Genomic DNA, 27,900 nt, shown 5'->3' with positions numbered 1-27,900 from the left:
CAGTCCAGCTAGCTGTGACATTGCTCAATAATGGCTCCAAAACATTGAGTGTGTTGTTGTGAAGGCAGAAGGCCAAGCTTGACTTTGCCCTTGTGAAGGAAGCTAACATGGTTGGTAACTACACTACCCCAGTGGGAATGTTGTCAATACAGGTGCACAACCTTTTATCCGAAAGCCTTGGGACCAGACACTTGTCGGATTTCGGACATTTTCGGATTTCAGAATGGAAGTTTGCACGTCACTTTGTTCTATATTAAGCAATATCGTGGAGAGGGGTTTACTATGGCAACATCAAACCTGATTGGATTCCTTGCTGTGTGACAGTGTAGTCAATGCCCTAACTGATTCCTTCCCTGCTTATTTTAAAATCATGCGTTGCTCACTTTAGTAGGACACAGCACAGCCATATCTCGCTGTTGCCAGACTTTAGACATTAGACATTAGAGGTACAGCGTGGAAACAGGCCCTACAGCCCACTGAGTCCACGCCGACCAACGTTCCACACACGCTGACACTATGCTACACACTAGGGACAATTTACTGAAGCCAATTAACCTACAAACCTGTATGTCTTTGGAGTGTGGGAGGAAACCAGAGTATCCAGAGAAAACTCACACGGTTTCAGGGAGAACGTACAAACTCCGCACAGACAGGGCCCATTGTCAGGATCGAACCCGGATCTCTGGCGCTGTAGGGCAGCAACTCTATCGCTGCGCCACCGTGACGCCCTATTAACTTCCTTTCAGATAACACCACAGCGCCCCTTTAAAATTGTTGTGTGAAATGGTGGCTGTGGTGTTGGACTTTGACAGTAAAGAGAACTGCAGTGTCCTCAGAGAGCAGAAATCCCCTTCCTTTCACACAGCGTGGCATGGCAGCTCCTAGTTCCATCGTTATGTTTGAACCAAATTTAGAAAGAAGCCATCATGAATATTTCACAGATCACAGGGGATGCAGAGCCAGGAGATTGTTTCTAGTGAACTCTGCTCTGACTGATTTTTGGCAATATTGAGAGCATATTTCACTGCGGTGTCAAACCCCTGTCAGATGGTGAACAAACTTTGGAAATTGAGGCATATAGCACTGCAGATTTTCCCTCTGCAAATTCTATTATACAGGTCCACGACCGATTTTCCGGCACCCTTGGTTCCAGAGCCTTTCTAGATTATCCATTTTGCCGGACCAACAGAGGTCACGGCCTCCAGGTAGACCATCGGCACCAGCACGGTCTGCCTAGGCCACCAAGTGGCCGAGATACCGGCCCACTAAGTCAACCTCGGAAGTCGGCTATGGGAATGGATCTGCCAGCTCTGGCAGGGACGGAGTTCCAGAGCCTCGGCTGCAGGGGGAAAATTCAACCCGCCCATCACCTGTGGAAGTCCCGATGAGGTCGAGAGCGGCCTCCTCACCTGGCGCCACACCTGGCGTCACTAGGCTCTACATATTCTGGGGGACTTCCAGGGGGGATTTCAAATATGTTTTCTCATGATTTTCACTGGACCACCAGTTGCCAGACCTGTACAAACATGTTTTTTTTTTTTTTTTGCAACAGTAATTCCATTTGGTTAATTGTATAAAATCAATCCCTTGGATGTATCCTATCTGAGATATTCACTGCATTTTACCCTGAATTGCAGCCGTTTGAATGATTGTGCAGCCACAGCTCAGCAATTCTTTGTGAAACCATTCACCATCATTGAGTGAACAATGTGTGTTTGTTCACTCTCTTCATGTGAGCTGGGCAAGTAGGGCAAGAATAAGTTTATGATCCATGTTGGGAAGTCAAACCAGGGCAGACTCTTCACAGTGAATGGTTGGGCCGTGGGAAGAGTTGTAGAGCAGAGGCATCTTGCCGTACAGGTACATGGTTCCTTGAAGGTGGCGTCACTGGAAGCCAGTGAGATGAAGAAGGCTTTTCGTATGTTGGGCTTCATTAGTCGGGGTATGAGTGAAGCAACAGGGTATTGTGTTCCAGTTGTACAAGTCACTGGTAATGCCACATTTGGAATATTGTGTTCAGTTTGGTTACCCTGCTATAGGAAGGATGTCATTAAGTTGAAAGGAATGCGGAGAAGATTTAGGAGGATGTTGCCAGAACTCAAGGGCCTGAACTGTAGGGAAAGGTTGGGCAAGCTAGGAGTTAATACCCTGGAGAGCAGGAGGCGAAGGGGAGATCCAATAGAGGTGTATAAAATCATGAGGGGAATAGATAGGGTGAATGCACAGAGTCCTTTATCTAGAGTAAAGAACTCAAGGCTCAGAGGATGTAAGTTTAAGGTGAGAGGGGAAATATTTAATAGGAAATGAAGGGGCAACTTTTACACTCATAGGGTGGTGGGTATATGGAACGAGCTGCCAGTGGAGGTAGTTGAGGCGGGTATTATAACACCATTTAAAAGACATTTGGACAGATACATGGATAGGAAAGGTTTAGAGGGATATGGGCCAAATATGGGCATGTGAGATTAGCTTAGGTGGGAGATCTTGGTGAGCATAGCAGAGTTGGGCTGTATGTCTCTATGATCTACCTTCGCTGGTTGTTAAACTCAGGCTGTTACACAGTTGCATTGTCAGTTGTCTAATAACAAGCAGATTGCTGGAACCAGCACATATCATGCTAGTAAATTGAAGGTCAGCGCAGCATAGCACTCCTGTGTTCATTGATCGATCCAAGGCGCCCACATCAGGCTTTCTGCATTTCAGTTTATTAAGAAAGTGGTTGATACAGTTTACAAGGAGTTTCAGTCGAGCAGCGTAGAGCTTAGCTTCTTTGAAGAATATGATGCTGTTTGGGACACCCGTTTGGTGCCTGTGACCTGCTACCTCTTCCTAAACCATTACCCAGGATACAATCATGATGCCGTCTGCAAACAACAGTTCATCCTTCCTACGATAGACACAAAAAGGCTGGAGTAACTCAGCGGGTCAGACAGCATCTCTGGAGAAAAGGAACAGGTGGCATTTTGGGTCGAGACCCTTCCTCAGCCTTTTGTGTCTATCCTCGGTTTAAACCAGCATCTGCAGTTCCTTCCTGCACACTTCATTCTTCCAGCTACTTTGGATAGTGGAGCAACATTGGGGAGGAGAAAGCGCTTTTAGGAGGTCCCTCAATGTGTAGTCTCTGAGGGAGAAGGGAGCAAAACAACAACCGTTTAATTGATGTTCCACAGTCATTACCTGCATTCAATTTGTCACTTCTTTGCCCAATCTTCCAACCTGTCCAAGTCCTTCTCCAGGTGCCCTGCTTCCGACAGCATATGTGTAAGGTGCTCACCACCTCCTCTTCATGGGAAATTGGAGATAATAGGAAAGGTTTAGTGGGATACGGGCCAAATGCAGGCAGGTGGGACTAACATAGATGGAGCATCTTGGTGGGCATGAATGAGTTGGGCCAAAGGGCCTGTTTCTGTGCTGTATGGCTCTAATAAATCCTCGCCAATAATGCCCAGGCCCCATTACATGTACAACAATGAGAAGAATCATTCACTTGTTGGTCTACGTCGATGGTTAAGCTCCACATAAACCTCGTAACAGTTTGATTCACATAACCTTATCAGCATATCTTACTTCCTTCTCATCCATCTACTCTCCACTTAAGTACATCTGTGCTATTTACCACAATTAGTTCTTATGGTAGCAAGTTCCATTCAGATTTTAAAACTGCACTAACAAATTCTTGGGATTCGGCAGTACAATTACACATTCCGCAGACAGCACCAGATTAGCTAAAGATAAAGCTAAAGTAACAAGTATTTTGGTGCAAGAGGTGGGAGTTGGTATTGAAAGATACAGCATGGAAACAGGCTCTTCAGCCCACCAAGTCCATGCCCACCATCCATAACCCATTCACTTCAGTTCTGTTGTCCCACTTTCGTATCCACTATGGGCAATTTACAGAAAAAAGACACAAAGCGCTGGAGTAACTCAGCGGGTCAGACAGCATCTCTGGAAAAAAAGGATGGGTGATATTTTAGGTCGGGACCCTCCCTCATACTCTTATCTTTAGCTTATACTAGGCTAAGTGGGACCCATTGGGTCCCAATCACACGGGAGGCCTGGACCCCCAACGCAACCCATTCCCCAATGCAGTATTCCACCATGGCGTGGGGGGGGGGGGGAAGGGGGGGAGGGGGAGGGGGGAGGGGGGAGGGGGGAAATGGGTGTGGGGGAGGGGCGGGTGTGGGCGGGGGGGTCAGGGGGTGGGGGAAGGGGGGGAGGAAGGGGGTGTGGGAGGGGGGGAGGGGGGTGTGGGGGGGGGTGGGGGGAGGGACAGGTGTGGGGAGGAGGTGGGGGTGTGGGGGGGGAGGGGGGTGTTTGGTGGGGGGGGGGGGGGGGAGGGGGGTGGTGGGGTACTTGGCTGGTGGTGGAGGGGCCACTGGCCGCGGCACCACACAGCACCTCCCGGCTCCACTCAGCGGCTTCCCCGACTCCAGCCAGTGGCTTCCCCGACTCCACGCAGCGGCTTCCCAGCGACTCCACGCAGCGGCTTCCCTGACTCCACTCTTGTGGACTCAATCAGCACAGCTTGTGGACTTAATCAGCATGGCTTTTGGACTTAATCAGTGGCTCACGGACTCAGCCCTGCATTCGGGGATTTATTCTCCTCGCCCCAGTGATTGACAGCGTGTGCCGGAAGGGGCGTTACCTTCTTGGTGACTGACAGGCGAGAAGACCAATCTGCTGATCTCATGATTTTTCAAACCTTCATAACTTGTGTAATATGCCACCGATCGGAACAAAACTTGGTGCGCTTGAAGCACATGAGAACTGCAATATAGGGTACCTTTTTTTGTGCAAATTTAAAAACAACGCAGACTGGAAGAGGACAAGATGAGAATTTTGGTATTAGTATAGATAGATAGATATAGATAGATAGATTGATAGAAGATAGATAGAAGATAGATAGAAGATATAGATAGAAGATAGGAGTATAGAAGAAATAGATTTATCTTATCAAACACTTGATCTTTGATATAAACCAGCATCTGCAGTTCTTTGCTTTTACCAGATTAGCCGAGGTGTTTAATACAAAAGATGAACTTAAGGTTGCAGCAGAAATGAACAAAAATGTCAGAATTTAATTTCATGGCAGCACATGCATTTATGTTGGAAGAAAAGGGAGGCCACATGCTGCTTAGACAGTGAAAAAAATGAATGGAGTTCGGGAGCAAAGGGGGTTAAAGCTACTAATACTGACATTTATAAAAGTATTAGATCAAGTTAATAGGGCTTTACAATAATAGAAGGAAATAGCAGCTGAATTCATTTCCAAAACGCAGCTATGTGAAAGATATTATGCTTGAGATTGTTGTGACTGCACCAGCATCTGCATTGGGACATTTTGACCCTCTTTCCATCTGCCGATTCTCACCACCTACCAGTTCCTTGTCTGTGTTCGACTAAATATAAAGAATTCTTCAATGCAAAACAAGTCAGTTGTAACCAGTTGCCAGCAACTGTGTATATGAATTTTAATGAGTTTTGAATGCTAATTAGATTATGGTTTTGTTGAAAATCACTTAAACATTGCTTACCCCGTATTGTAATTAGCAGAGTCTTTGACTGCATCTCATTTAGACTTTAGATTTTAGAGCTTAGATTTTAGAGATACAGCATGGAAAAAGATTTTTCGGCTCACCGAATCCACGCCGAACAGTGATCACCCCATACACTAACCCACACACACCAGGGACAATTTTACAACTTACTCAAGCCAATTAACCTAAAAAACCCTGCACGTCTTTGGAGTGTGTGAGGAAACTGGAGCACCCAGAGAAAACCCACGCAGTCACAGAAAGAACGTACAAACCCCGTACAGCAGGCACCCAAGGTCAGGATCGAACCCAGGCCTCTGGCGCAGTAAGGCAGCAACTCTGCTCTTGCGCCACTGTTTGCCCTGTTTATCACCAACAATATTTCTCTCACCCCTTCTCCTGGACAGAGGAAGGTTCAAGAGTAGTTGCTGGCCATTTTAATTCACCTTCCCATTCCCAGACTGACCTTTCTGTCCTGGGCCTCCTCCATTGCCTGAGTGAAGCCAAACGCAAGCGGGAGGAACAGCACCTCGTATTCCAATTGGGTAGCTTATCACCCAACGACATGAACATTGAGTTCTCTAACTTCATCTAACCCACCTCACAACGCCACCATTTCCATTCTCCCCCTCATCTCCTACCCCAGTCTACTCCGTCCACCATTTTATCCCCCTTCACCACCTGTCCGGTTCTCTGCCACCCACTAACCGTCCCTCTGGTTCTACATAAAACCCTCCATCATCCTTATCTTATCATATTCCACATCTGCAACCATGTGTCTCCATTTCACATCTAGCCTTGGTTACCATCTCCACCCATCTGCCAATCATCAGTCCTCATCTGACTCCATCTATCACTTGTCAGTTTTTGCTCTACCCCTTTCCCCCTTGCTGCTTTCTCCCAGCTTTCTCCCCTCTTCTCCATCAGTCCGAAGAAGGGTTTGGTCCAGAAATGTCATTTGTCCTATTGCCCTCCACAGATGCTGCTTGACGTAGACTTCTTCTATCACTTCTTGCTCAAGTTTAGAGGTTCCTTGATCATCACCTTTCTCCCACCAGTCTCTATATACAATGGACCATCCCAATTGTCTGTTCCGATTTCCAATACACCAAACATTCCCCTCCTCTCAGCACTTTCCCATGCAATACCTGTCCTTCTACCTACTCGCATCCAACCAGCCTGGCACCCCAAAGAGTGCGGGGCACAAAGTACTAGATAACTCGTTGGGTCAGGCAGCATCCCTGGAGACATGGATAGGTGTCGTTTCAGATGACCGTTGAGTTACTGCAGCACTTTGTGCCTTTTTTTTTGTAAACCAGCACCTGCAGTTCCTTGTTTTTACCCAATCAGTACTCCCAGCTGTAACAGTGATTCACTTCTTCCAATCTTGCGATCCACATTCAATGGTCACCATGTGATCTCATTAGTACATTAGTTATTACAGGTAAGGAACGAGAGCAGCCAGAATATGTATTCCAAAACATTGTACTCACACCCCTCCAAGAATGTGAGTCCATCTCCCCTCGTTAGGTTTGTGGGGTTCCATGGCAAAGGGGAAAGCGGAAGGAGAAATGTGGGGAAAGCATAAATGACTGATGGGATGAAAATCTAGATGAAACTTTTCAGGTTAATGTCATTTTCTTTCTTGTTTTCTTTCACTCCTGTCTCCCGCTCACCTTTGATCCCAGCCATGACTTCATTGGAGAGTTCACCACCAGTTACAGAGAGTTGTCCCGAGGTCAAAGTCAGTTCAACGTCTACGAGGTGAGTAGAGGCCATTACTTGTTCTCTCTTCAACGGGTAGTGACAAATGTAGTTGTTCTATCTTCAACAGGTTTTCCGTACAATCTCCATACAGACTGCACCCGTAGTCAGGATCGAACCCAGGTGTCTGGCGCTGTAAATCAGCAACACTGTGCCGCCCACAACAGCAAAACAACAATGCTCAGTTAGCATTTAAACAACATCTATAATCTTAAAAGATACCTAAAGATAGCTAATTTAATTTGCCCACTTTTGGTACATATCGCTCCAAACCTCTCCTATCGATACACTAGTGTCTTTTAAATGTTGTTGTTATAGCTGCCCAATTAGCCCTTCCAGCAGCTCATTCCATATACCCACCACCCTCTGTGAGAATAAGTTGCCCTTCAGGTTCCTATTCTGTTTACATCCGCTCATTGCCCTGTCCATCTCACCCTCTTCAAATTCCTCGTGATCTATCACCCCTTTTCATATCGGGATTCATAATATCGGGGTGGCACAGTAGCACAGGAGCGGCTCAGTGGTGCAGTTGTAGAGTTGCTGCCTTACAGCGCCAGAGATAAGGGTTCGATCCTTACTATGGGCGCTGTCTTTACAGAGTTTGAATGTTCTCCCTGTGATTGCGTGGGTTTTCTCAGGGTGCTATGGTTTCCTCCAACACTCCAAAAGGGCGTACAGGTTAGAAGGTTAATTGGCTTCTGTACATTGTAAATTATCCCTAGTGTGTAGGATAATGTTAGCGTACGGGGTGATCAATGGTCGGGGCGGACCTGTTGGGCCGAAGGGCCTATTTCCCCATTGTATCTCTAAAAGTCTAAATCTCTGAATTGAATATATCGACCACTCAAATGTCTTTTTTGGAGTGTGGGAGGAAACTGGGGCACCCTGTGAAAATCCACGTGATCACAGCGAGAACGTACAAGCTCTGTAAGGGCAGCGCCCACAGCCAAGTTCGGACCCTTTTCTCTGGCGCTGTGAGGCAGCAGCCCTGAACCTTCACCTCTCACTGCCTACTGTTTGGTTCCCCGTATTCCCCTTTCTGGAATTTCCTTCCAAGCACTCCATCTTTTTTGCATCTCTCCTCTTTTCTTGCCACCCCTTAGACCTCGCAGCTTTGAAGAAGCGGTAGTTATGTTTCCTCACACCCCTGGTGACTTCCCCTGCCCCTGAGATATCTTTAAGCACTTTTGCACATTGACGATGCCATTTAAATGCAGATTGAACATTGTTTTTTCTTTGCAGGTGACTGCAATCAATGTTTGAAGCTAATCCTCTGTTCTTTAGAAGGAATGTGTCAGCTCTTTATGATAACTATGAAGTTCTAAAAGCTTAGCTTTCTGATACGTAGCGGTATTTTATGAATAATAATAACATTGTAATAATTCAGAGAGCAAAGACTCATTTAAATATAATGGGCCCATCATTCTCACAGCAGCAATTTTCATTAACTTCCAAGTGCAATCTCCACAGAACTAGAGAACGGAATGTGTCAAGTTAGATTTGACCTATTGTTTGTCCTACAGCCATGGTTTGATGGAGGGCAATGTGCATAATTGAACATTTTTCTATGGACATACCACAGTCTAAGCTGCATTGTTTGAACAGGAACAGGAACGATAGGAACCCTGCCTGGATCTTCAATGTTTCAAAGTGTCAATAGTTCAATGGCACTTAAGATAGACACAAAATGCTGGAGTAACTCAGCGGGACAGGCAGCACCTCTGGAGAGAACGAATGGGTGACGTTTCAGGCCGAGACCCTTCTTCAGACTAGTTATGACACTTTATTGTCACCAAGATACTGTGACATTCCTTTTTGTACACACTTCAATAAAAATCTTACTAAATACATAGGCACAATCATACTTAAGTACAAGAGTGTAAGGATTGTAGATTACACTGAGTTAATAGACAAGAGTCGTTACGTTCCCACACAGTCTTGCATTCTTCAAGTTTCAAAGTTCTTAAAAACATAGGGCCTTAACTTGGCCTAAAGGCCCGTTGTTGTGGTGGTGACACTGGGTTATAGTTGCAGGGGTCAGTGATGCTGGCGGAGTCCTCCACCATCGCACCTTGCTCTAAATGATATACCCTTTATCATGTATCTATACACTGTGGACGGCTTGATTGTAATCAGGTATAGCCTTTTTGTTGACCGGATCTGCAGACTGATTAGGATCATCTGATTGAAAGTTAATGGGGACATGTCGAACTTCCGAAGCGTTTTAAGGAAAGGGAGGTATTGGTGTGCCTTCTTGGCCACATCATCCAAGTGACTGGTCCAGGCCAATTACTGGTGAAACTTATCCCTGGCAACTTGCAGCTTTCGCCTCTCTCTACTTTGGTGCCATCAAAATATACCGGGGTGTATGTTTCACTTCGCTTCCTGAAGTCAATCACAATCTCCTTTGTCTTGCTGACATTGAGGGCGAGGTTGTTGTCTTGGCGCCACGCTACAAGATTCTCAATCTCCTTTCTGTACTTCGTCTCATCTTTATTTGATATCCAGCCCACTACAGTGGCATCATCTGTGAACTTGTGAATTGCGTTTGGTTTTTAGCTGCACATTCATGACTGTATAAGGAGTATACTGAAGTTGTATACTGAAGTGCTCCACTCTCTAAGATGATCTTTGAACATTTATAAAGCAGAACCAGAGCTAAAATATTACGATTTTCTTACTTATTGACTGTATTTCAGTGTGACATTGTATTTGATTGTATTTATGTCTAGTCTAATCTGATAGTATAACAGGCAAAAAAAAGTTTATCATTATACCTCAGTACACGTGACAATAATTTGGGGTGGCAGGGTGGCACAGTGGTAGAGTTGCTACCTTGCAGTGCCAGAGACCCAGGATTGATCCTGATTATGGCTGCTGCCTGTGCGGAGTTTGTACGTTCTCTCCATGATCGGATGGGTTTCCTCCGGGTGCTCCGGTTTTCTCCCACACTCCAAAGACATGTTTGTTGGCTGATTGGCTTTGGTGAAAATTGTAAATTGTCCCTAGTGTGCAGGATAGTGCTAGTGTACGGGGATCACTGGTCGGCACGGACCTGATGGGCGGAAGAGCCTGTTTCCGTGCTGTATCTCTAAATTAAACTAAACTAATAGACCTAAACCTACTAATGATCTCGCTTGGGGTGCTAGATCAGAGACTAATCCAGCAAGATGCTGCAGATGTTCTACCAAACGGTGGTGGCCAGTGCCATCTTCTTCGCTGTAGTGTGCTGGGGCAGCAGGGCGAAGGCTGCAGATGCCAACAGGATTTACAAACTCGTCAGGAAGGCTGGCTCTGACCTGGGGGCGGAGTTGGGTTCATGGGAGGTGGTCTTGGAGGGGAGGAAGCTCCGCAAACTGCAGAGCCTCCTGGACAATACAGCTCACCCCCTCCATGACACACTGGTCAACCTGAGGAGCACCTTCAGCAACAGACTGGTTCCACCAAGATGCAGGACAGAACGCCATAGGAGATCCTTCTTCCCTGTGGCTATCAAACTGTACAACTCCTCCCCCTTCTGTCATGGGGTAGACTGACACCCCCCCCCACTCAAATCGTTACACAACCCCAATCCTTCCCACTCATCATTTTAATTTCATGTTTCGTATATCTTGTGTTTTATGACTGTAGGCAGACCAACTTTCCTCCTGGGATAAATAACGTTCTATTGTATTGCATCTACCAATTACCAATCGGTCACCAATTGTTCGACCGTTTCCTGGCCAGTGCTTACTGCAAGCACAGGAAGTGCTCTATCAGACACCACTGTACATTTCTAGTTGGCTTGTATTTACATCCCTAGTTCCATTTTAAACATGTATAATGTTCAGATTTATAGTCGTTTTTTGTAATAAATTTAACACACACCAGCATTCTACGTCTCTCCACCACGTCTGAGCTGATATAACACTCTATTCTTTCCTTTAGGTCTTAAATCATAAGAAAAGAGGGAAAAAGAAGAAGTATGTGAACTCTGGGACGGTAAGTACCGCCACACACAGGTTGCTGGAGCAGATCGACTGGAGTGAAGGCAGCACAACAATCATGGTTCAAGGGTTCAATAGTTTCTTTATTGTCACTTGTAGCAGGTATAGTGAGATACATTTCTTGCATACAGCCCAGCAAGACTATCCCCGAACTCAACAGAGATACAATGTGGAGAGCTGAGGAGCTGGTAAACGACTAGGGTAGAGGAAGGGGGCAAGGGGGGGGGGGGGGGGGGGGGGGGGGGGGGGGGTGAGAGAGTAAGTGGAAGATACTTAAAAAATAGAGAATTCAACGTTCATACCACTGGGTTAAAAGCCACCCATGCGAAATAAGAGGTGCTGTTCCTCCAATCTCCCGAGTGTGGCCACTCTGGCAATGGAGGAGGCCGAGGATGACATGTCAGTGTGGGAATGGGAAAGGGGTTGGCAATCGGGAGATCCCATAGGCCTCAGCGGATTGAGCAGTGGCTGAGGACAAGTTTTGCAGGATATAATAGCTATACTTATCAGCTGTGCTATTCTCCTCTGCCTGCACATGATCCATGTCCCTGCATTCCCTGCATATCCATCCAAAAGTCTCTTAAACACCACTATTGTATCTGCCTTCACCACCACCTCTAGCAGTGCGTTCCAGGCACCCGCCACCCTCGGTGGAAAGAAATCCCCTGCCGATCTCCTTTAAACATTGCCCCTCTCACCTTAAGGATACGCCCTCTAGTCTTTGACATTTCCACCCTGGGGAAAAGGTTCTGACTGTTTACCCAGTCCATGACTTTATATGCTTCTATCAAGGCTGTATAAACGCTGGTAAAAACCAAGTTTGCCCTGTGTTTTTGAATTTTTTGTATCTATGTAAACACAATTTGATGAATTGATGTTGAGATGTTGCATCATCTACTTAAAATGGACATGTTTAGTTTAGTTTATTCTCACGCCTACTGAGGTACAATGAAAAGCTTTTGTTGAGTGCTAACCATTCAGCAGAAAGACTATACGTGCTTACAATTGAGCCATCTGCAGTGTACAGATGCATGATAAAGGGAATAACGTTTAGTGGAAGCTAAAGTCCAACTAAAGATAGTCTGATTTAAAAAAGACTCGCATTAACAGCAGTGGGACAGTCAAAGTTTTAATGAGATACTTTCTAGGTAAATCTTAGGACCCCAGCAAAATGGTGCCTTCGTTTGCTGTGTTTTTGTCAGCTGTATTCAATCACTCAACTTAAATAACTCTCGTCTTCACACTTACAGATATTTGAAATATGAAAATAGAATAGATAAATGGAAGTTTAAAAGAGCAGATTAACAACTGACAGAGAAATGCCAAACAAACACATTAGGCATTCAGGCACCTCTATAATCAATAGTAATTTCCAGTTTGTGTTGCTTTCTCAAAGCTGGTTTGTATTCTTTCACTGTGAACATAAATCATTACCCACAGCAAATGTGACAGCTAGAGAAGTCAATAGATAGAAATGTGATTTGTGGAAACACATTTACAGAGTAGGATTTTAAAGTAGTCGGGTCCAAATGACTAGTGTCACACTATCCTGGGAGTTGTAATCTGTTATATTTTTCTCCAAATATTAATGTCACGAAGCACAAATCCTAAATATTGTTTATTCAAATGCAAAAAAATAAGCTCCACTCCCGGCTACTGCAAGGTTTCTGTTAAATGTAAAACTGATTGATTGAGAGAAAAATACAGCATGGAAACAGGCCTTTCGGCCCACCAAATTGCAGCCAAACACACATTCACACACTGGTTTAATGTTAACCCTGCTAAAGGTAGACAAAGCATCTTCACATGTTCTTCTTCCCATTGTACTCTGTTGCTATCTGGGGAACCCAACCATAGATCTAACCTTGTTTTTAATTTTAGTTTTAGTTTTACAGGTACAGCAGGGAAACTGGCTCTTCGGCCCATCAAGTCCATGCCAACCATCAATCACACGTTCACATTAGTTCTATGTTAACCCACTTTCTCATCCACTCCCTACATATTGCGGATCATTTTACAGAGGCCAATTAATCTAGAAAAACAAAGGTATTTTGGATGTGGGAGGAAAATGGAACATCCGGAGGAAACACTTGCAGTCACAGGGAGAACATGCAAACTCCACACATACAACACATGAGGTCAGGATCAAACCTGGGCCTCTGGCGCTGAGAGGCAGCAGCTCTACCAGCTGCACCACAAATTAAATCTGTCTTGAAAATAAGATTATTTTTGCTTTGAAAGTTCACTGAAAGACTTTGGGAACTGTGGCAACATAGTATTCACAATTTGGCACGAATTAAAAATTGCAAAACCAGGCGATAAATAAAAAATAATGAACAGGTTCAAAGAGCCAACATGTTTAGAAGCTGTCTATTTCTGGTCAGTGATTGGTGTGGGGATGTTCAAAGTGGGGGACTCAGCTTTAGGTGGCACGGTGGCGCAGTGGTAGAGTGGATGCCTTATGGAGCCAGAGACCTGGGTTCGATCCTGACTGCGGGTGCTGTCTGTACGCAGTTTATAAGTTCTCCCCGTGATCGCATGGCTTTTCTCCTGGTGCTCTGGTTTCCTCCTACACTCCAAAGATGTACCGGTTTGTATGTTAATTGGCATTTGTAAAAAGTGTAAATGTCCCCTAGTGTGTAGGGTGATCGCTGGTCAGCATGGACTCAATGGGCCGAAAGGCATGTTTCCACGCTGTACCTCTAAATTAAACTTTGTTACATTTGGCAACGGGTGGTGTTGTTTAGTGTGAAACCTGTTGCCGATGGTCATTGCATGGTGTAGATGTTATTTACTACACAGACAAGTTCATAAGGTCTCAGAGCAGAATGAGGCCATTTGGCTCAACAAGTCTATGCTGCCATTCAGTCATGGCTGATCTATCTTTCCCTGTCTTTCCCTTTCAACCCCATTCTCCTGCCTTCCCCCGTTAACCCCTGACTCCCTAATATCATATATCAAAGATAGACTTTCCCAGCTGACAGGCAAACAGTATGGATGTTGGGCAGAAAACCTGCAGGAAGAATTCCTGCAACTAGGATATTTCGGAATCCACGCCCATAGCTGTCTGCTCCATATCACATTCTAACTGCACCAAACATGGTATACCTTTGTGAAAAAGCTGTAAATGGCCCCATACATCATAAATGTCAGGCCTGGTTCTGCGTTATCAAGAAGATTAATACTCATGAATATAAATGTCAGCGACGCGGAGACATAGTTTTCCGATATGATGTCACACATGTACGTGTCTCATTATTCGTTACTCTCTGGACAAGCTGTAACCTTGACCAGATCAGTAACTTTATTAATACAAGGCGCTGTACATGTAATTATGTTTCTTTAACAGCAAAACAGGTCGGCATAAATTTCAGGAACTCGTACTTGGTCTTAAAAAAGTCTACAAATATTCCTGAAATATCTAAATTGCTTACTTATGGAAAGACGCAAAATGGTGAAGTAATACAGCAGCATCTCTGGAGAAAACAGATAGGTGACCTTTCGGGTCGAGACCCTACTGCAGTCTGAAGGAGGTTCCCGAATCGTCTCCATGTTCTCCAGGGATGCTGTCGGACCGGCAGAGTTACTCTAGCACTTGTGTCTTTCCTTGGTAAACCAGCATCTGCAGTCCCTTGTTCCTTATTATGTTTTTGGGATGCTAAAATCTACTCCGGGTGAATGGGTCTTCATTTCATCACTACTACATAATTAGTCCCTGAGGATTTAATAATAAAATAAGAAGATCAGCACAGCATCGTATAACGCTGATCTGTATTACATTCGTAGGAGCTCACACTGATTATGTTTCTTCCCACCAGGTGACTCTCCTTTCCTTCAAAGTGGAATCTGACTTCACTTTTGTAGATTACATTAAAGGCGGGTATGAATCAATCGTTCTTTGATATTCTCTCTGTTAAATTCTGCAGTTCAAATGTAAGTTACTACAGGTACTACAGCGCCCATAGCTATTGAACATACCTGCTTTTGGCTTTGTTCCAGAACCCAGCTAAATTTCACCGTGGCAATAGACTTCACTGCATCTAATGGTAAGTTTTGAGAAGGATATCCATTCCTAAATGTTCTATTTGTCATAGAGTCATTTTGTAATGGTCTATTATGCACTAGTTCACACAAGTCATAGGAGTAGAATTAGGCCATTCACCCCATTGAGTCTACTCCGCCATTCAATCATGGCTGATCTCTGCCAACTAATCCCATTTCCCTGCCTTCTCACCATAACCCTTGACACCTGTTCTAATCAAGAACGTGTCTATCTCTATCTTAAAATATCCACTGACTTGGCCTCCACTGCCCTCTGTGGTAATGAGTTCCAAAGAGGCATAAGAGTGTGAAAGCAGGCTCTTCGGCCCAACTTGCCCACACCGACCAACATGCCCCATCATCACTAGTCCCACTTGCCTGCGTTTGATCTGTGTCCCTCTAAACCTGTCCTGTCCATGTACCTGTCTAACTGTTTCTTAAACATTGCGATAGTACCTACCCCAACCACCTCTCTGGCAGCTCTTCCGATACACCCACCATTCTTTGTGTGAAAAGGTTACCCCTCAGATTCCTATTCAATTTTCCCTCTTCACCTTACACCTATATTCCTCCGGTTCTCGATTCCCCTGTTCTAGGCAAGAGACTCTGCGTGTCTACGCGATCTATTCCCCTCGTCATTTTATACACCTCCATAAGATCAGCCTCTATTGGGCCAAATTATGCCAGTTGTGTCCAATGATTCCAAGGAAAACTATTCCAAGGAAAGAATATTGGCATTCTGCTGATTCTAATCCTTCTTACTGTGTTCTCTACCTCTACGAACCTTCACCAGCAGAACTCGCGTGGAATCAGAATCCCTACTCATCTGAATGGGAATTCCCAATTTAGATAGCAATAGGAAAATGGTAACATAAGTTATCTATGTTTAGTCATTTTACTTTATTAGCTTAATTATTTTCTGTTGTTATACCATAACATATAGTATGTTGTATAACGAATAATATATAACAATTAATTTTCTTATTTGAGATAAATTAAACAAATGTAACATTGAACATGAGCTAGACACAAAATGCTAGAGTAACTCAGCGGGACAGGCAGCATCTCTGACGAGAAGGAATGGATGACATTTAGGATCGAGACCCTTCTTCAGACTGATGTCAGGGGAGTGGGAGGTACATAGATAAGGAAGTGTAAGGTGTGAAAACAGGACAAGGGGAATGGAGTTCAAGGACAATGTAGAATAGATCATTGTTGGTTGGGAGAAGGTACCAACAAAACAAACAGAGATAAAATTTAGTCAGAGACAGTAAGACTGGTCATAGAACTGGGAAGAGGAATGGGATGGAGAGAGAAATGTCACCCATTCCTTCTGTCTAGAGATGCTGCCTATCCCGCTGAGTTACTCCAGCGTTTCGTGTCTATCTTCGATTTAAATCAGCATCTGCAGTTCCTTCCTACACATTGAACGTGAGCTACTTACTCACGTTGCACATGTCACATGCCTTTGCCTGGGTTGTATTACTTGGCACGGTTCCTTTAGATAAATGGCTCCTTCTCCTTGCAGGGAATCCTTCACAGCCCACCTCACTCCACTACATGAACCCCTATCAGATGAACGCGTATGCCATGGCGTTGAAAGCAGTTGGAGAAATCATCCAGGACTACGACAGCGACAAACTCTTCCCGGCTTTAGGATTCGGAGCGAAGCTGCCACCCGATGGGAAGGTGTCCCACGAGTTTCCTTTGGTAGGTGAATATTAAACTGGGCAGCAGCAGTGAGGAAGCCACAGGCAGTCGAAAGATACCTTGGCACTAATGCTCCGAATGTTCTTGCAATCTTCATTGATGTTACTCCTCACTGATAAATGAGGGATGTAATGATTTACAGCTTCATTCGCTGGATGAGCCCCTTATTTGTGAGGACTGTTGTCAGGACCGTTTTGAGTTAATCTATGTTTAGATTAGATAGACACAAAATGCTGGAATAACTCAGCAGGTCAGGCAGCATCTCTGGTGAAAAGCAATAGGAGACGTTTCGGATCGAGACCCTTTTCTCAGACTGAGAGTCAGGGGAGAGGGAAAACTGTTTAGTTGAATTTTGTTTAGAGATGCAATGTGGAACCAGACCCTTCAGCCCACTGAGTCCACGATGACCACAATCACCTGCATACCAGTTCTACCCTACACACTGGGGACAATTTACTGAAGCCAATCAATTAAAAACCTGCATTGTCTTTGGAATGTGAAAAAAAAACCCACATGGTCACAGGGAGAACGAACAAACTCTGTACAGACAGCACCCATAGTCAGGATCGAACCTGGGTCCCTAACGCTGCAAGGCAGCAACTCTACCACTGAGCCACCATGCATCAGGAAAATGACAATGTTGGGTGCATTTCTGGCTTTGTATTTTCTTGTACAATATTCCTCGAAGCCAATGGAATGTAAAGCCAACATATCTCCAGATGTTATGGTCATTGATTGATTGATTGCTTGATTAATTGATTACTATCACACGTGACATGTCGCAGTGAAATTCTCCCCGCATCTTTGCATGGTAGACTAAACCTAATTTTCCCGTCCAAAACCAGGCTGCACTTGCAGCAGTAACGTTATGCAGAGTCTCGTGGTTACGTGTCTTTTCAAGAAATGTTTCTTGCGTCATCATCTTGTGAGAGACACGCAGCACGGAAAAAGGCCCTTCGGCGATGCCCATGCCGAACAAGATGCCCCATCTACACTAGCCTGACCTGCCCGCATTTGGCTCATATCCGTCCAAACCTTTCCTATCCCTGTACCTGTCCAAATTTATTTTAGGTGTTGTTATAATACTTGCCTCAACTAACTCATCTAACAGGTCATTCCATGTATCCACCACCCTCTGTATGGAAAAAGTAAAGGCCCTGTCCCACTTATGTGTCCTTGGCATGCAAATTAGGCGACCTCGTCGTCGCGTTGAGGCGCACGGGCATCGTGTGGCCACGCGGGGTCGATCCCACTGAGAAGCGTGGAGGAGTATGGAGTTGTGCGCGGTATCGCGCGGCGCTCCGGGAACTTGTACCGAACTAAATCTTCGCACGCCACCGGCCTGTCGCGTAACTGACGGCCAAAGTGGGACATGCCCAAGACCCTCACCTCCAATGCCTCACATCCAACAGCAGCAGAAGCAGGCAAACGATTGTCGAGCTCGGCCTGGGGCTCACGGCCGTTGCGATCCGGATCCGCCCCCACTGCTACTCCCAGAGCGGGGGCCAAAAAAATTGAAGATAGACACAAAATGCAGGCGTAACTCAGCGGGACCGGCAGCATCTCTAGAGAGAAGGAATGGATGATGTTTCGGGTCAAGACCCTTCTTTCAGACTGAAGAAGAGTCTTGACCTGAAACATCACCCATTGTGTTGTAGTCAAGAGTCAAGAGTGTTTTATTGTCCTATGCCCCAAACAGAACAATTAAATTCTTCATTCAGCAGCACAACAGAATATGTGAAGATAGTACTCTGTAATCAACGTGATAAACAAAATAAAGGCTCAGTACACCCACACAGGCACACACATACACTTAAAACAAACAAACAATAGTTGTGCAAAAAGACAAAACCAATGCCCCCAAGTCTATGTAGTTCAGAGCTTATTTAGAGGTTGCAGTGTTAAATAGCGCTGATGGCTGTAGGTAAGAAGCCATCTTACCCTGTGGAATGGAGGGATCTGGATCATGTGCAGGCAGATGAGATTAATTGATCTTGGCATCATGTTCAGCACAGGCATAGTTGCAGAAGGCACTGTTCCTGTGCTACACTGTTTTATGTTCTACGTTCAAACTGTTTCAGAATGCAATGACCGAAACTCAGGCACGATCTGCACCACTAATCCTGCTGCTTGGCTTCTACAGATTCCCAGAAAATAGAGCAGCAGGAGCTGAGAGATTGTTGTGTTCTGAGTGAAGAATAAATACTTTTCACGAACGACCTTGGGTTTAATACAGAACTCATTCTGTAGAGAGGCTTCATTCAAATGTCTTTTGTAGACCTGCTTTCAAAAAGCACTTAGGAACAATTAAAGAAGGTCAATGGGGAATGATTTGCTATTGTGTGCAGTTTGTAACAAAATGATTGACTACTTTTATATGATTTTTGTCCCATGCAACATACAGAGAAATTCTTGCCTTTGTGGGCCAGAAATGTGCAGTTGTGTAAATATCTACACTCTACAACAATAGTGGAGTCCTTTAACCTCTTCCTCTCGGTGACCAAATAGCTACAAACAATGCTCGTTTCTGCTCTAATTTAAACAGGGCCACATTTGATTCAGACAGCTCCGAGGGGAATGCAGGATGCATAGGTCACTTTACTAGAGTTATAGTCAAACAGGCCCTTCAGCCCAACATGCCCATGCTGACCCAGATGCCTATCTGCACCAGTCCCACATATCCGTGTTTGGCCCATATCCCTCTAAACCATTCCTGTCTATGCACCTGGCCAAATGTCTTTCAAATATTGTTAAGGGCCTGTCCCACTTACGCGACTTTTTCAACGACTGCCGGCACCCGTCATAGGTCGTCACAGGTCGCCGAAAATTTTCAACATGTTGAAAATCCCGAGGCGACCAGAACAAGGTACGACTTTTTGGGCAACTACTCACGGCCATACAGGCTTCACCCCGCGACATGTCGCCAGGGGGTCGTCTGTATGGCCGTGAGTCGTCTCCTAGTCACCCAAAGAGTCGTAGCGTCTTTCTGGTCGCCGCTGAATTTTCAACATGTTGAAAATTTTCGGCGACTTATGATGGGTGCCGGCAGTCGCCGAAAAAAGTCGCGTAAATGGGACAGGCACTTTATAGTACTTGCCTCAAGTACCTCCTGTAGCAGCTCATTCCATATACTCACCAACCACTGTGTGCAAAATTTGCCCCTTGGGTTCCTATTAAACTTTTCCCCTTGAGATATACTTTAGATGTATCGTTTAGATATAGTTTAGTTTATTGTCACGTGTGCTGAGGTACAGTGAAAAGATTTTGTTGTGTGCTGACCAGTCAACAGAAAGACTATACATGATTACAATCGAGCCATCCACACTTTACAGATACATGATAAAGGGAATAACTTTCAGTGCATGATAAAGTCTGGTAAAGTCCGAATAAAGATTGTCCGAAAGTCTCCAGGTAGCTCAGGACTGCTCTCTAGTTGTTAATAGAACAATTGCCTGATAACAGCTGGGAAGAAACTGTCTCTGAATCTGGAGGTGAACATTTTCATATTTCTGTACCTCTTGCCTGATGGGAGAGGGGAGAAGAGGTAGTGACTGGGGTGAGATTCATCTTTGATTATGCTAATGGCGTTGCCGAGGCAGCGTGAGGTGCAAATGGAGTCAGTGGAAGGAAGGTTGGTTTGTGTGATGGTCTGTGCTGCGTCCACAATTCTCTGTAATATCATGCGGTCTTGGGGGCCTTTCAACTTTATCTGGATCTTGATTCCTCTTCTCTGGATAAAAATCTCTGTGCATCTCCCCTGTCTATTCCCCTCACTATCTTATATACCTCTATAGGATCACCATTCATCCTAAGGAATAAAATTCTGATCTTCCAACCTCTCAGTAAAGGTCCTGCCCTCGGGTCCTTGCAACGTTCTCATGAATCTTTTGTGCACTTTACAGTTTAAAGGGCCTGTCCCACTTGCCGAATTTTTTGGCGACTGCCGGCGTCATATCGGTGTCGTCAAAAGAATTTGAACATTTCAAAATACAGCGGTGACAAAAAAATGTTGCGACACTTGAAAAGACACCTTGCGTCATACATCATCACGCCACGTCACCGCCGCCGCAAATTTTTCGGTAACCTAATATGTCAGTCAGTGAAGCCGGCAGTTGCCGAAAAAAATCGCCAAGTGGGACAGGCCCTTAACGACATCTTTCTTGTCGTAGTCATCTTGACCGCCTTCCTGATCTACACGCGACACCATTTTCAAGGAACTATGCACCTGCACTCATTGATCCCTCTGCTCTACAACACTCTCCAGAGCCCTGTCCATTCACTGTGAAAGTCCTGCCCTGGTTTGACTTCCCAAAATGCAACACCTCGCACTTACTCTGCTAAGTTGCAGCCAAAACACTCTCTCATCTAATTATCTGAGTGAATTATTTCTTGATGTAATCATGTGCTGGTTGAGCAAATTGCAGACCAGATATTATAAAAATCTTTTGTCATAGCACCACGGATATCCTGTCCTTAAACCTCCATGGTTAAACCCTTCTCAAAGTGCCCTGGTGCTCATATTTAACTGTCATTACAATGGCATCCCTGTAAAACATGTTTCACCTCATGTCCATGTAATGCCCTTGCAGGCGGCACAGTGGCGCAGCGGTAGAGTTGCTGCTTTACAGTGCCAGACCCCCAGGTTCGATCCTGGACTACGAGTGCTGTCTGTACGGATTTGTGCGCTCTCTCTGTGACCACCCAGGTTTTCTTCAGGTGCTCTGGTTTCTTCCCACGTTCCAAAGATGTTCAGCTTTGTGGGTCAATTGGCTTCTGTAAATTATCCCTAGTGTGTAGGATAGAGCTATGTACGGGTGATCGCTGGTTGACATGGACTCGGTGGACCGAAGATTCTGTTTCCATGCTGCATCTCAAAAACTAAACTAAAATATTCCCAGGCCAGTGCAGATCTATTTCCACTATCTATGGTACAGGAGGGATAGTAATTTAATGTCAATCGCCTTTTGTGTGAATGATACCTTTAATGAGCGAATAAAGAAATTCAGGTAGACAAAAGCACAAATTAAAATCTGAGCAAGGTGAATGTTGTGGAGGAACAGAATCTTCAACACTGCTGCTCCAACAGTTCAGAAATGTGTGGATTTCCAGTGGAGAGCTATTGGCGACCTATCTGTTTGCATCATTCTTGATTGCAGGGAGTCAAATCTTAGACAGTACAATATTATGTATGAGTCTTTAATAGTTCACGAAAAGTTTAGTGAAAGCAAAAATGCAAAAGTTAGATTTAGCTCTTAGGGCTAAAGGAATCAAGGGACATGGAGAAAAAGCAGGAACAGGGTACTGATGATGATCAGCCAATAGACAATAGGTGCAGGAGTAGGCCATTCGGCCCTTCGAAACAGCACCGCCATTCAATGTGATCATGGCTGATCATCCCCAATCAGTACCCCGTCCCAGCTTTCTCCCCATATCCCCTGACTCCGCTATCTTTAAGAGCCCTATCTAGCCCTCTCTTGAAAGTATCCAGAGATCCAGCCATGATTCTATGAAAGTATTACTTAGAAGTGGCATGGGAGAGTGTGAAATTTGTGATTTCCCATTCTTTGCATCTGAGAATTAGCCACTTACATACAAGGGAAAGTGAACTAGATTTTCTGCCACAGATAGATGGGGATATAGCCAAACGCATGAAATAAAGTTAACCTGTTGGGCAGAACACAGCTAAATATGAATAACTGAGACTTAAACAAATATGCGAGTGAGGCTGAGGTTTAGTAACTAGGTACGAGATAATTTGGAATAAATAATTTAATCCTGATTAAAGATACTGTGGACTACCTTGAATGAAAGGGTCTTTTGTGCAATTTTAGTTGCAGATTTGTGTAAGGGGACAATGTAATGAAAATGAAAATTAGATTAGTTCCTCTCTGGTGTATCATACACTAGCACGTGGAATCAAAGAAAGCAAAGATATTATAAATCCTCGTTGCAGTTTGATTTATCTTACAAATGTCATTGGACAATCTTTGAGATACAATAATCTGAAATAATCACGGTTAATGTTCGCCTTGACTGAATAAGCAATAACACTGGTTTATCAATGCATTAACAAGATGATATAAAATAAATTGTGAACTTCTGCTGCTAAGTTAAATTTTTCCAATGCATTCATGGACAGAATTAATTTTGTTTGGTTATCTGTTAAATTAATCATATTTCCCCCATCAGAAGCATAACCTGCAGAATTGTAATAAAAGATTATGATTTGGCTCCTCACAGGGAAAAGAAAATTGGAATGATGAATAATAAATGAAATGATCAAAAGCTTGCTGACACTATTTGCTTATCTTAGCAGAATAACATCAATGCAACATAAATGGCTGCAAATGCAGAGGAATGGAGCACAGCACTTATTTTTAACAACTAGCACTCCCATGTGCAGAGTTAATTATTGGTTATGAAACATTGTCTATTTTGCCATATCCCTACTTTCCTCATCAGTTGTGCCACTCAGTAGCACAGTGGCTTAGCTGATAGAACTGGTGCCTCACAGAGCCCGAAACCCGTGTTCAATTCAAACCTCGGATGCTGTCTGTGCGGAGTTTGCATGTTCTCCCTATGATCGGTTTTCCTCTGGGTGCTCTGGTTTCCTCCCACATCCCGAGGATGCACAATTTGGTAGGTTAATTGGCTTCTGTAAATTGGGTCCGAAGAAGGGTCCTGATCTGAAACGTTACCTATCCATGTTCTCCGGGGATCCTGTCTGACCCGTTGAGTTACTCTGCATTTTGTGTCTTTTCTTCTGTAAATTCCCCTTAGTGTATAGGGAGTGAATATGATATGGAGATAACAGAACTAATGTGAAGGGGTTATTGTTGGTAGACATAGACTCGTGGGCCGAAGTCTTATTTCCATGCTGTATCTTTCAAACACACACATCCCCCACCAAAATTCTTGCTTCTCCGCATTTCGCTCTTGTAGGCAAAAGCCAATTAATGTCTGCCTGCGTTTTTCTTTCTGTCAAAACGGAGATTAATATGGTTTTTATCATCTGAAAGCAGGCTCATTGGTCTTATTCTGTTGAATGATGCCTTTGAGAACAGGGCTGAACAAAATAGAAATTGTCAGTCTTTGCAGGTGTTCAATGGATCTGCATCATTAAAATTGCTGCAGCTGGTTAATATAAAAGAGACATATTTATAAACCTCCTCTTGCATGCCTCCAGCAGGTACCAATATGCTTTCTGATCAATGAAGTTTGTTGAAGTGCTGTAATGTAAAAAACGCAGCAACTATGTTGAACACCATAGGCTTCCACAATCAGCAAAGTGATTGTCATAGTCATACAGTGTGGAAACAGGTCCTTCAGCCCAAATTGCTTATGTCGCCCAACATGTCCCATCTACATTAGTTCCACCTGCCAGCGTTTGGCCAATTTCCCTCTAAACCTGTACCTGTATCCCTGAACCTGTCTAAATGTTTCTTAAACATTGCAATAGTCCCTGCCTCAACTAACTTTTACAACAGTGCGATCCATACACCAACCACCCTTTGTGTGAAAAGGTTACCCCTCAAGTTCCTATTAAATATAACCATATAACAATTACAGCACGGAAACAGGCCATCTCGACCCTTCTAGTCCGTGCCGAACACATATTCTCCCCTAGTCCCATATACCTGCGCTCAGACCATAACCTTCCATTCCCTTCCCGTCCATATAACTATCCAATTTATTTTTAAATGATAAAAACGAACCTGCCTCCACCACCTTCACTGGAAGCTCATTCCACACAGCCACCACTCTCTGAGTAAAGAAGTTCCCCCTCATGTTACCCCTAAACTTCAGTCCCTTAATTCTCAAGTCATGTTCCCTTGTTTGAATCTTCCCTACTCTCAGTGGGAAATCTTTCCCCACTCTCCTGAAACCTCTGCCCTATGTCATCTGGCATAGTATATTTTAAGGATTTAGGTGAGAGAATTAAAGATAGTCAGTAGATGTCAGTAGGGCGGCACAGCGGTAGAGTTGCTGCCTTACAGCACCAGAGACCCGGGTTCCATCCTGACTATGGTTGCTGTCTGTACGAAGTTTACACGTTCTCACTGTGACCGCATGGCTTTTCTCCGGGTGCTCCGGTTTCCTCCCACACTCCAAAGACATACCAGTTTGTAGGTCAATTGGCTTATGTAAATTATCCCTAGTGTGTAGGATAGAACTAGTGTACCGGTTATCATTGGTCAGCACAAACTTGGTCGGCTGAAGGGCCTGTTTCCATACTGAATCTCTAAACTAAATTCATAGAGCTGTACAGCACAGAAACAAGCCATTTTGCCCATGCTAACCAAGTTGGCCTATTGAACTTTGCTTGCATTTAGCCCATATCCCTCTAAACCCATCATATCTATATATCTATCTTGAAAAGCCATAATAGTATCCGCTCCCATAGCTTGCTCTGGCATCTATTCCAGATATGGACTGCCCTTGGAGTGAAAAAGCCCCTCTTAAATCTCTCCCGTCACCCTAAGCCAGTGCCTTCTCGTTTTAGAGTCCGCTCCTTGGGAAAGAGATTGTGAGCGTTCACTTTATGCATGAAAGAGTTAATGAAAGGAGAGGTGCAGCAAATCTGGTACGGCAGTTACTGAAAGTAAGCAGGGCCGGCCCTAGGCCGATTGGACAGATTTTTCCAAATTGGGCACCGCGTTAATTTTCCGTATTTCATATGGAAATACAAATTCGCTTTGTTAAATAAAGATGAAAAAAATATTTGCCATACGGTTTTGTTTTTACAAAACCTACATGGTTTTGTACATGGAATACAGGCGCTGTACGGCTATCAGACACAAACTCTCTCCCTTTCTCTCTCTCTCTCTTGCTCTCTCGGCATTCCCGGAATCATTGATGGTTTTGCGGTAGACAAAAATGCTGGAGAAACTTAGGGGGCAAGGCAGCATCTATGTAGCGAAGGAAATATGCAATGTTTCGGGTCGAAACCCTTCTTCAGACCCGGCTATTCCCTTCGCTCCATAGATGCTGCCTTACACCCGCTGAGTTTCTCCAGCATTTTTGTCTACCTTCGATTTTCCGGCAACTACAGTTCTTTCTTCGACGTTTTGCGGTGATGGCTGCATCTGCGGTTCCTTTCTGTTGAGGGGGGGAGAAGAGGGGAGAGAGTCCTGGCCCGTGGCGGCTCCTGATAAGTGATATGTTCCCTCCGCATGTGCTGCCTTGCCCGCTGAGTTTCTCCAGCATTCTGTGTTTTTTGTTTGGCTCTGAAGTTGAGGGTGGACCTCCCTGTGTCTACCTTCAACTCCCTGTCTGTGGTGGCTCAGCGGGACGGGCAGGGGCTCTGGGGAGACGGTTGCATTTCTGGTCGAGACCCTTCTTCAGACAATCACAAGTACTCTCACCGTCGAGAGTTCAGTTCAGTTTAAAGAAGGGTCTTCTCTCCAGAGTCGCTGCGCTGCCTGTCCTGCTGAGCTACTCCAGCTTCTGTCTATCTTCAATTTCCGAGTTAGATAAAATTGCAGACTTGATTTTTTTAATCTCAAAATTTTGTAACATTGCTAGAAAATGTACCTGCATCTTGAAGGCCGAAGGTTAGATTGTTAGCCAAGAAGGGTAGACTTGGTTATCTCTCAGTACAGCAACATCAAGAACGATGTTGCTATACTGAGGTATAGCCAAGTCTATCCCGCATTGCTGGCAGCTGATGGGAAGCGGCCACAATGCGGTGGCGCCCGCAGCAGTGAGTGAGAGTTACTGGCATGAACCCGACTCACTCCTTCTCAACGCTCATTCCCTCCTCGCAACTTTATCCCTGGCTAGCCTCCCCACCCGCTGTGAAAGCAACTCTCCCCCGAATTGTCATGTTACTCACGACACGTGACTCGTTTATAATTATTTATTTATATTTCAATGAAAAAATTTCCCAATTGGACCCCGCACCTCCTAAGACCGGCTCTGAAAGTAAGCATATTGTACAAGTGCAGCAGACAGGTAAGAAAGCAAATATTATGTTCATTGCTACAGAGGGAGCATCACAAAGGTTCACCAGATTGATTCCAGGGATAACACACCTGACTGGTTAGGGCGGCACAGTGGCGCTGTGGTAGAGTGGCTGCCTTACAGCGTCAGAGACCCAGGTTCGATCCTGACTACGGGTGCTGACCGTACAGTTTATAAATTCTCCCTGTGACTACGTGGGTTTTCTCCAGGTGCTCTGGTTTCCTCCCACATTCCAAAGACGTATACAGATTTGTAGGTTAATTATCATTGGTAAGAAAAATGTCTCTACTATGTAGGATAATGTTGCTGGTTGGTGTGGACTCGGTGGGCAGAGAGGGGTCTGCATCTCTAAATTAAAATAAAAGTAGAAAAGACTGGTGATAAATGATTGGGATAATTGAATTTATATTTCCTAGAGTTTAGAGCAATGAGAGTGAATCCCAATCAAATAGCACGCAAAACAAAGCATCTCACTGTAGAAAAGACACAAAGTGCTGGAGTAATTCAGTGGGTCAGGTAGCATCCCTGGAGAATATGAAAAGGTGACTTTTCCTGTCAGAACCCTTCTTCGTGCACTTCTGTGTTTCTACATTTAAAGACTTTCACTGTACTCAATACACGTGACAGTAATACATCTAAATCCTAAAGATCTGTGGAGGACACAAGGAACTGCAGAAGCTAGAATCTAAACGCAAAATGCTGGAGTAACTCGGCAGGTCAGGTAGAATCTCTGGATGAAGAAGGGTCCTGACCTGAAACGTTGCCCTATTCCCTCCAGAGAATACTGTGATTATTACCCACTGAGTTTAAACAGCACTTTCTGTTTTGCTCAGGACCTGTTGGGACTGAGCAGATGCAGGAAGGATGTTAGCAATGGTGAGGTTATCCAGAACCAGTGTTCA

The 27,900-nt window shown here is 44.6% G+C and overlaps 2 protein-coding genes and 1 long non-coding RNA gene across 3 annotated transcripts in view; 2 read left to right on the top strand and 1 right to left on the bottom strand.

Annotated features, from left to right (window-relative positions):
• The window catches only part of tma7 (translation machinery associated 7 homolog), a 242,294-nt gene that overhangs the window by 153,743 nt on the left and 60,651 nt on the right, over window positions 1-27,900 (top strand). The window lies entirely within an intron of this gene.
• LOC129704762 (copine-9-like) overlaps window positions 1-27,900 on the top strand; it is a 362,839-nt gene that overhangs the window by 293,690 nt on the left and 41,249 nt on the right. Inside the window, exons 11-15 of the mRNA XM_055648090.1 lie at window positions 7,223-7,298; window positions 11,226-11,279; window positions 15,103-15,164; window positions 15,284-15,330; window positions 16,854-17,035. Coding sequence (XP_055504065.1) covers window positions 7,223-7,298; window positions 11,226-11,279; window positions 15,103-15,164; window positions 15,284-15,330; window positions 16,854-17,035 — 421 coding nt within the window. The remainder of the gene's footprint in view (window positions 1-7,222; window positions 7,299-11,225; window positions 11,280-15,102; window positions 15,165-15,283; window positions 15,331-16,853; window positions 17,036-27,900) is intronic.
• On the bottom strand, window positions 246-27,279 carry LOC129704766 (uncharacterized). The gene is made up of 3 exons (XR_008724770.1): window positions 26,570-27,279; window positions 7,211-7,447; window positions 246-3,121 (listed from the first exon to the last, which is right to left on the bottom strand). It is a non-coding gene; the product is annotated as an uncharacterized LOC129704766 (long non-coding RNA).

Source organism: Leucoraja erinacea, chromosome 16, assembly GCF_028641065.1.
Source record: "Leucoraja erinacea ecotype New England chromosome 16, Leri_hhj_1, whole genome shotgun sequence".
Lineage (NCBI taxonomy): Eukaryota > Metazoa > Chordata > Chondrichthyes > Rajiformes > Rajidae > Leucoraja > Leucoraja erinaceus.
This window is presented reverse-complemented; position numbering and strand designations above follow the sequence as displayed.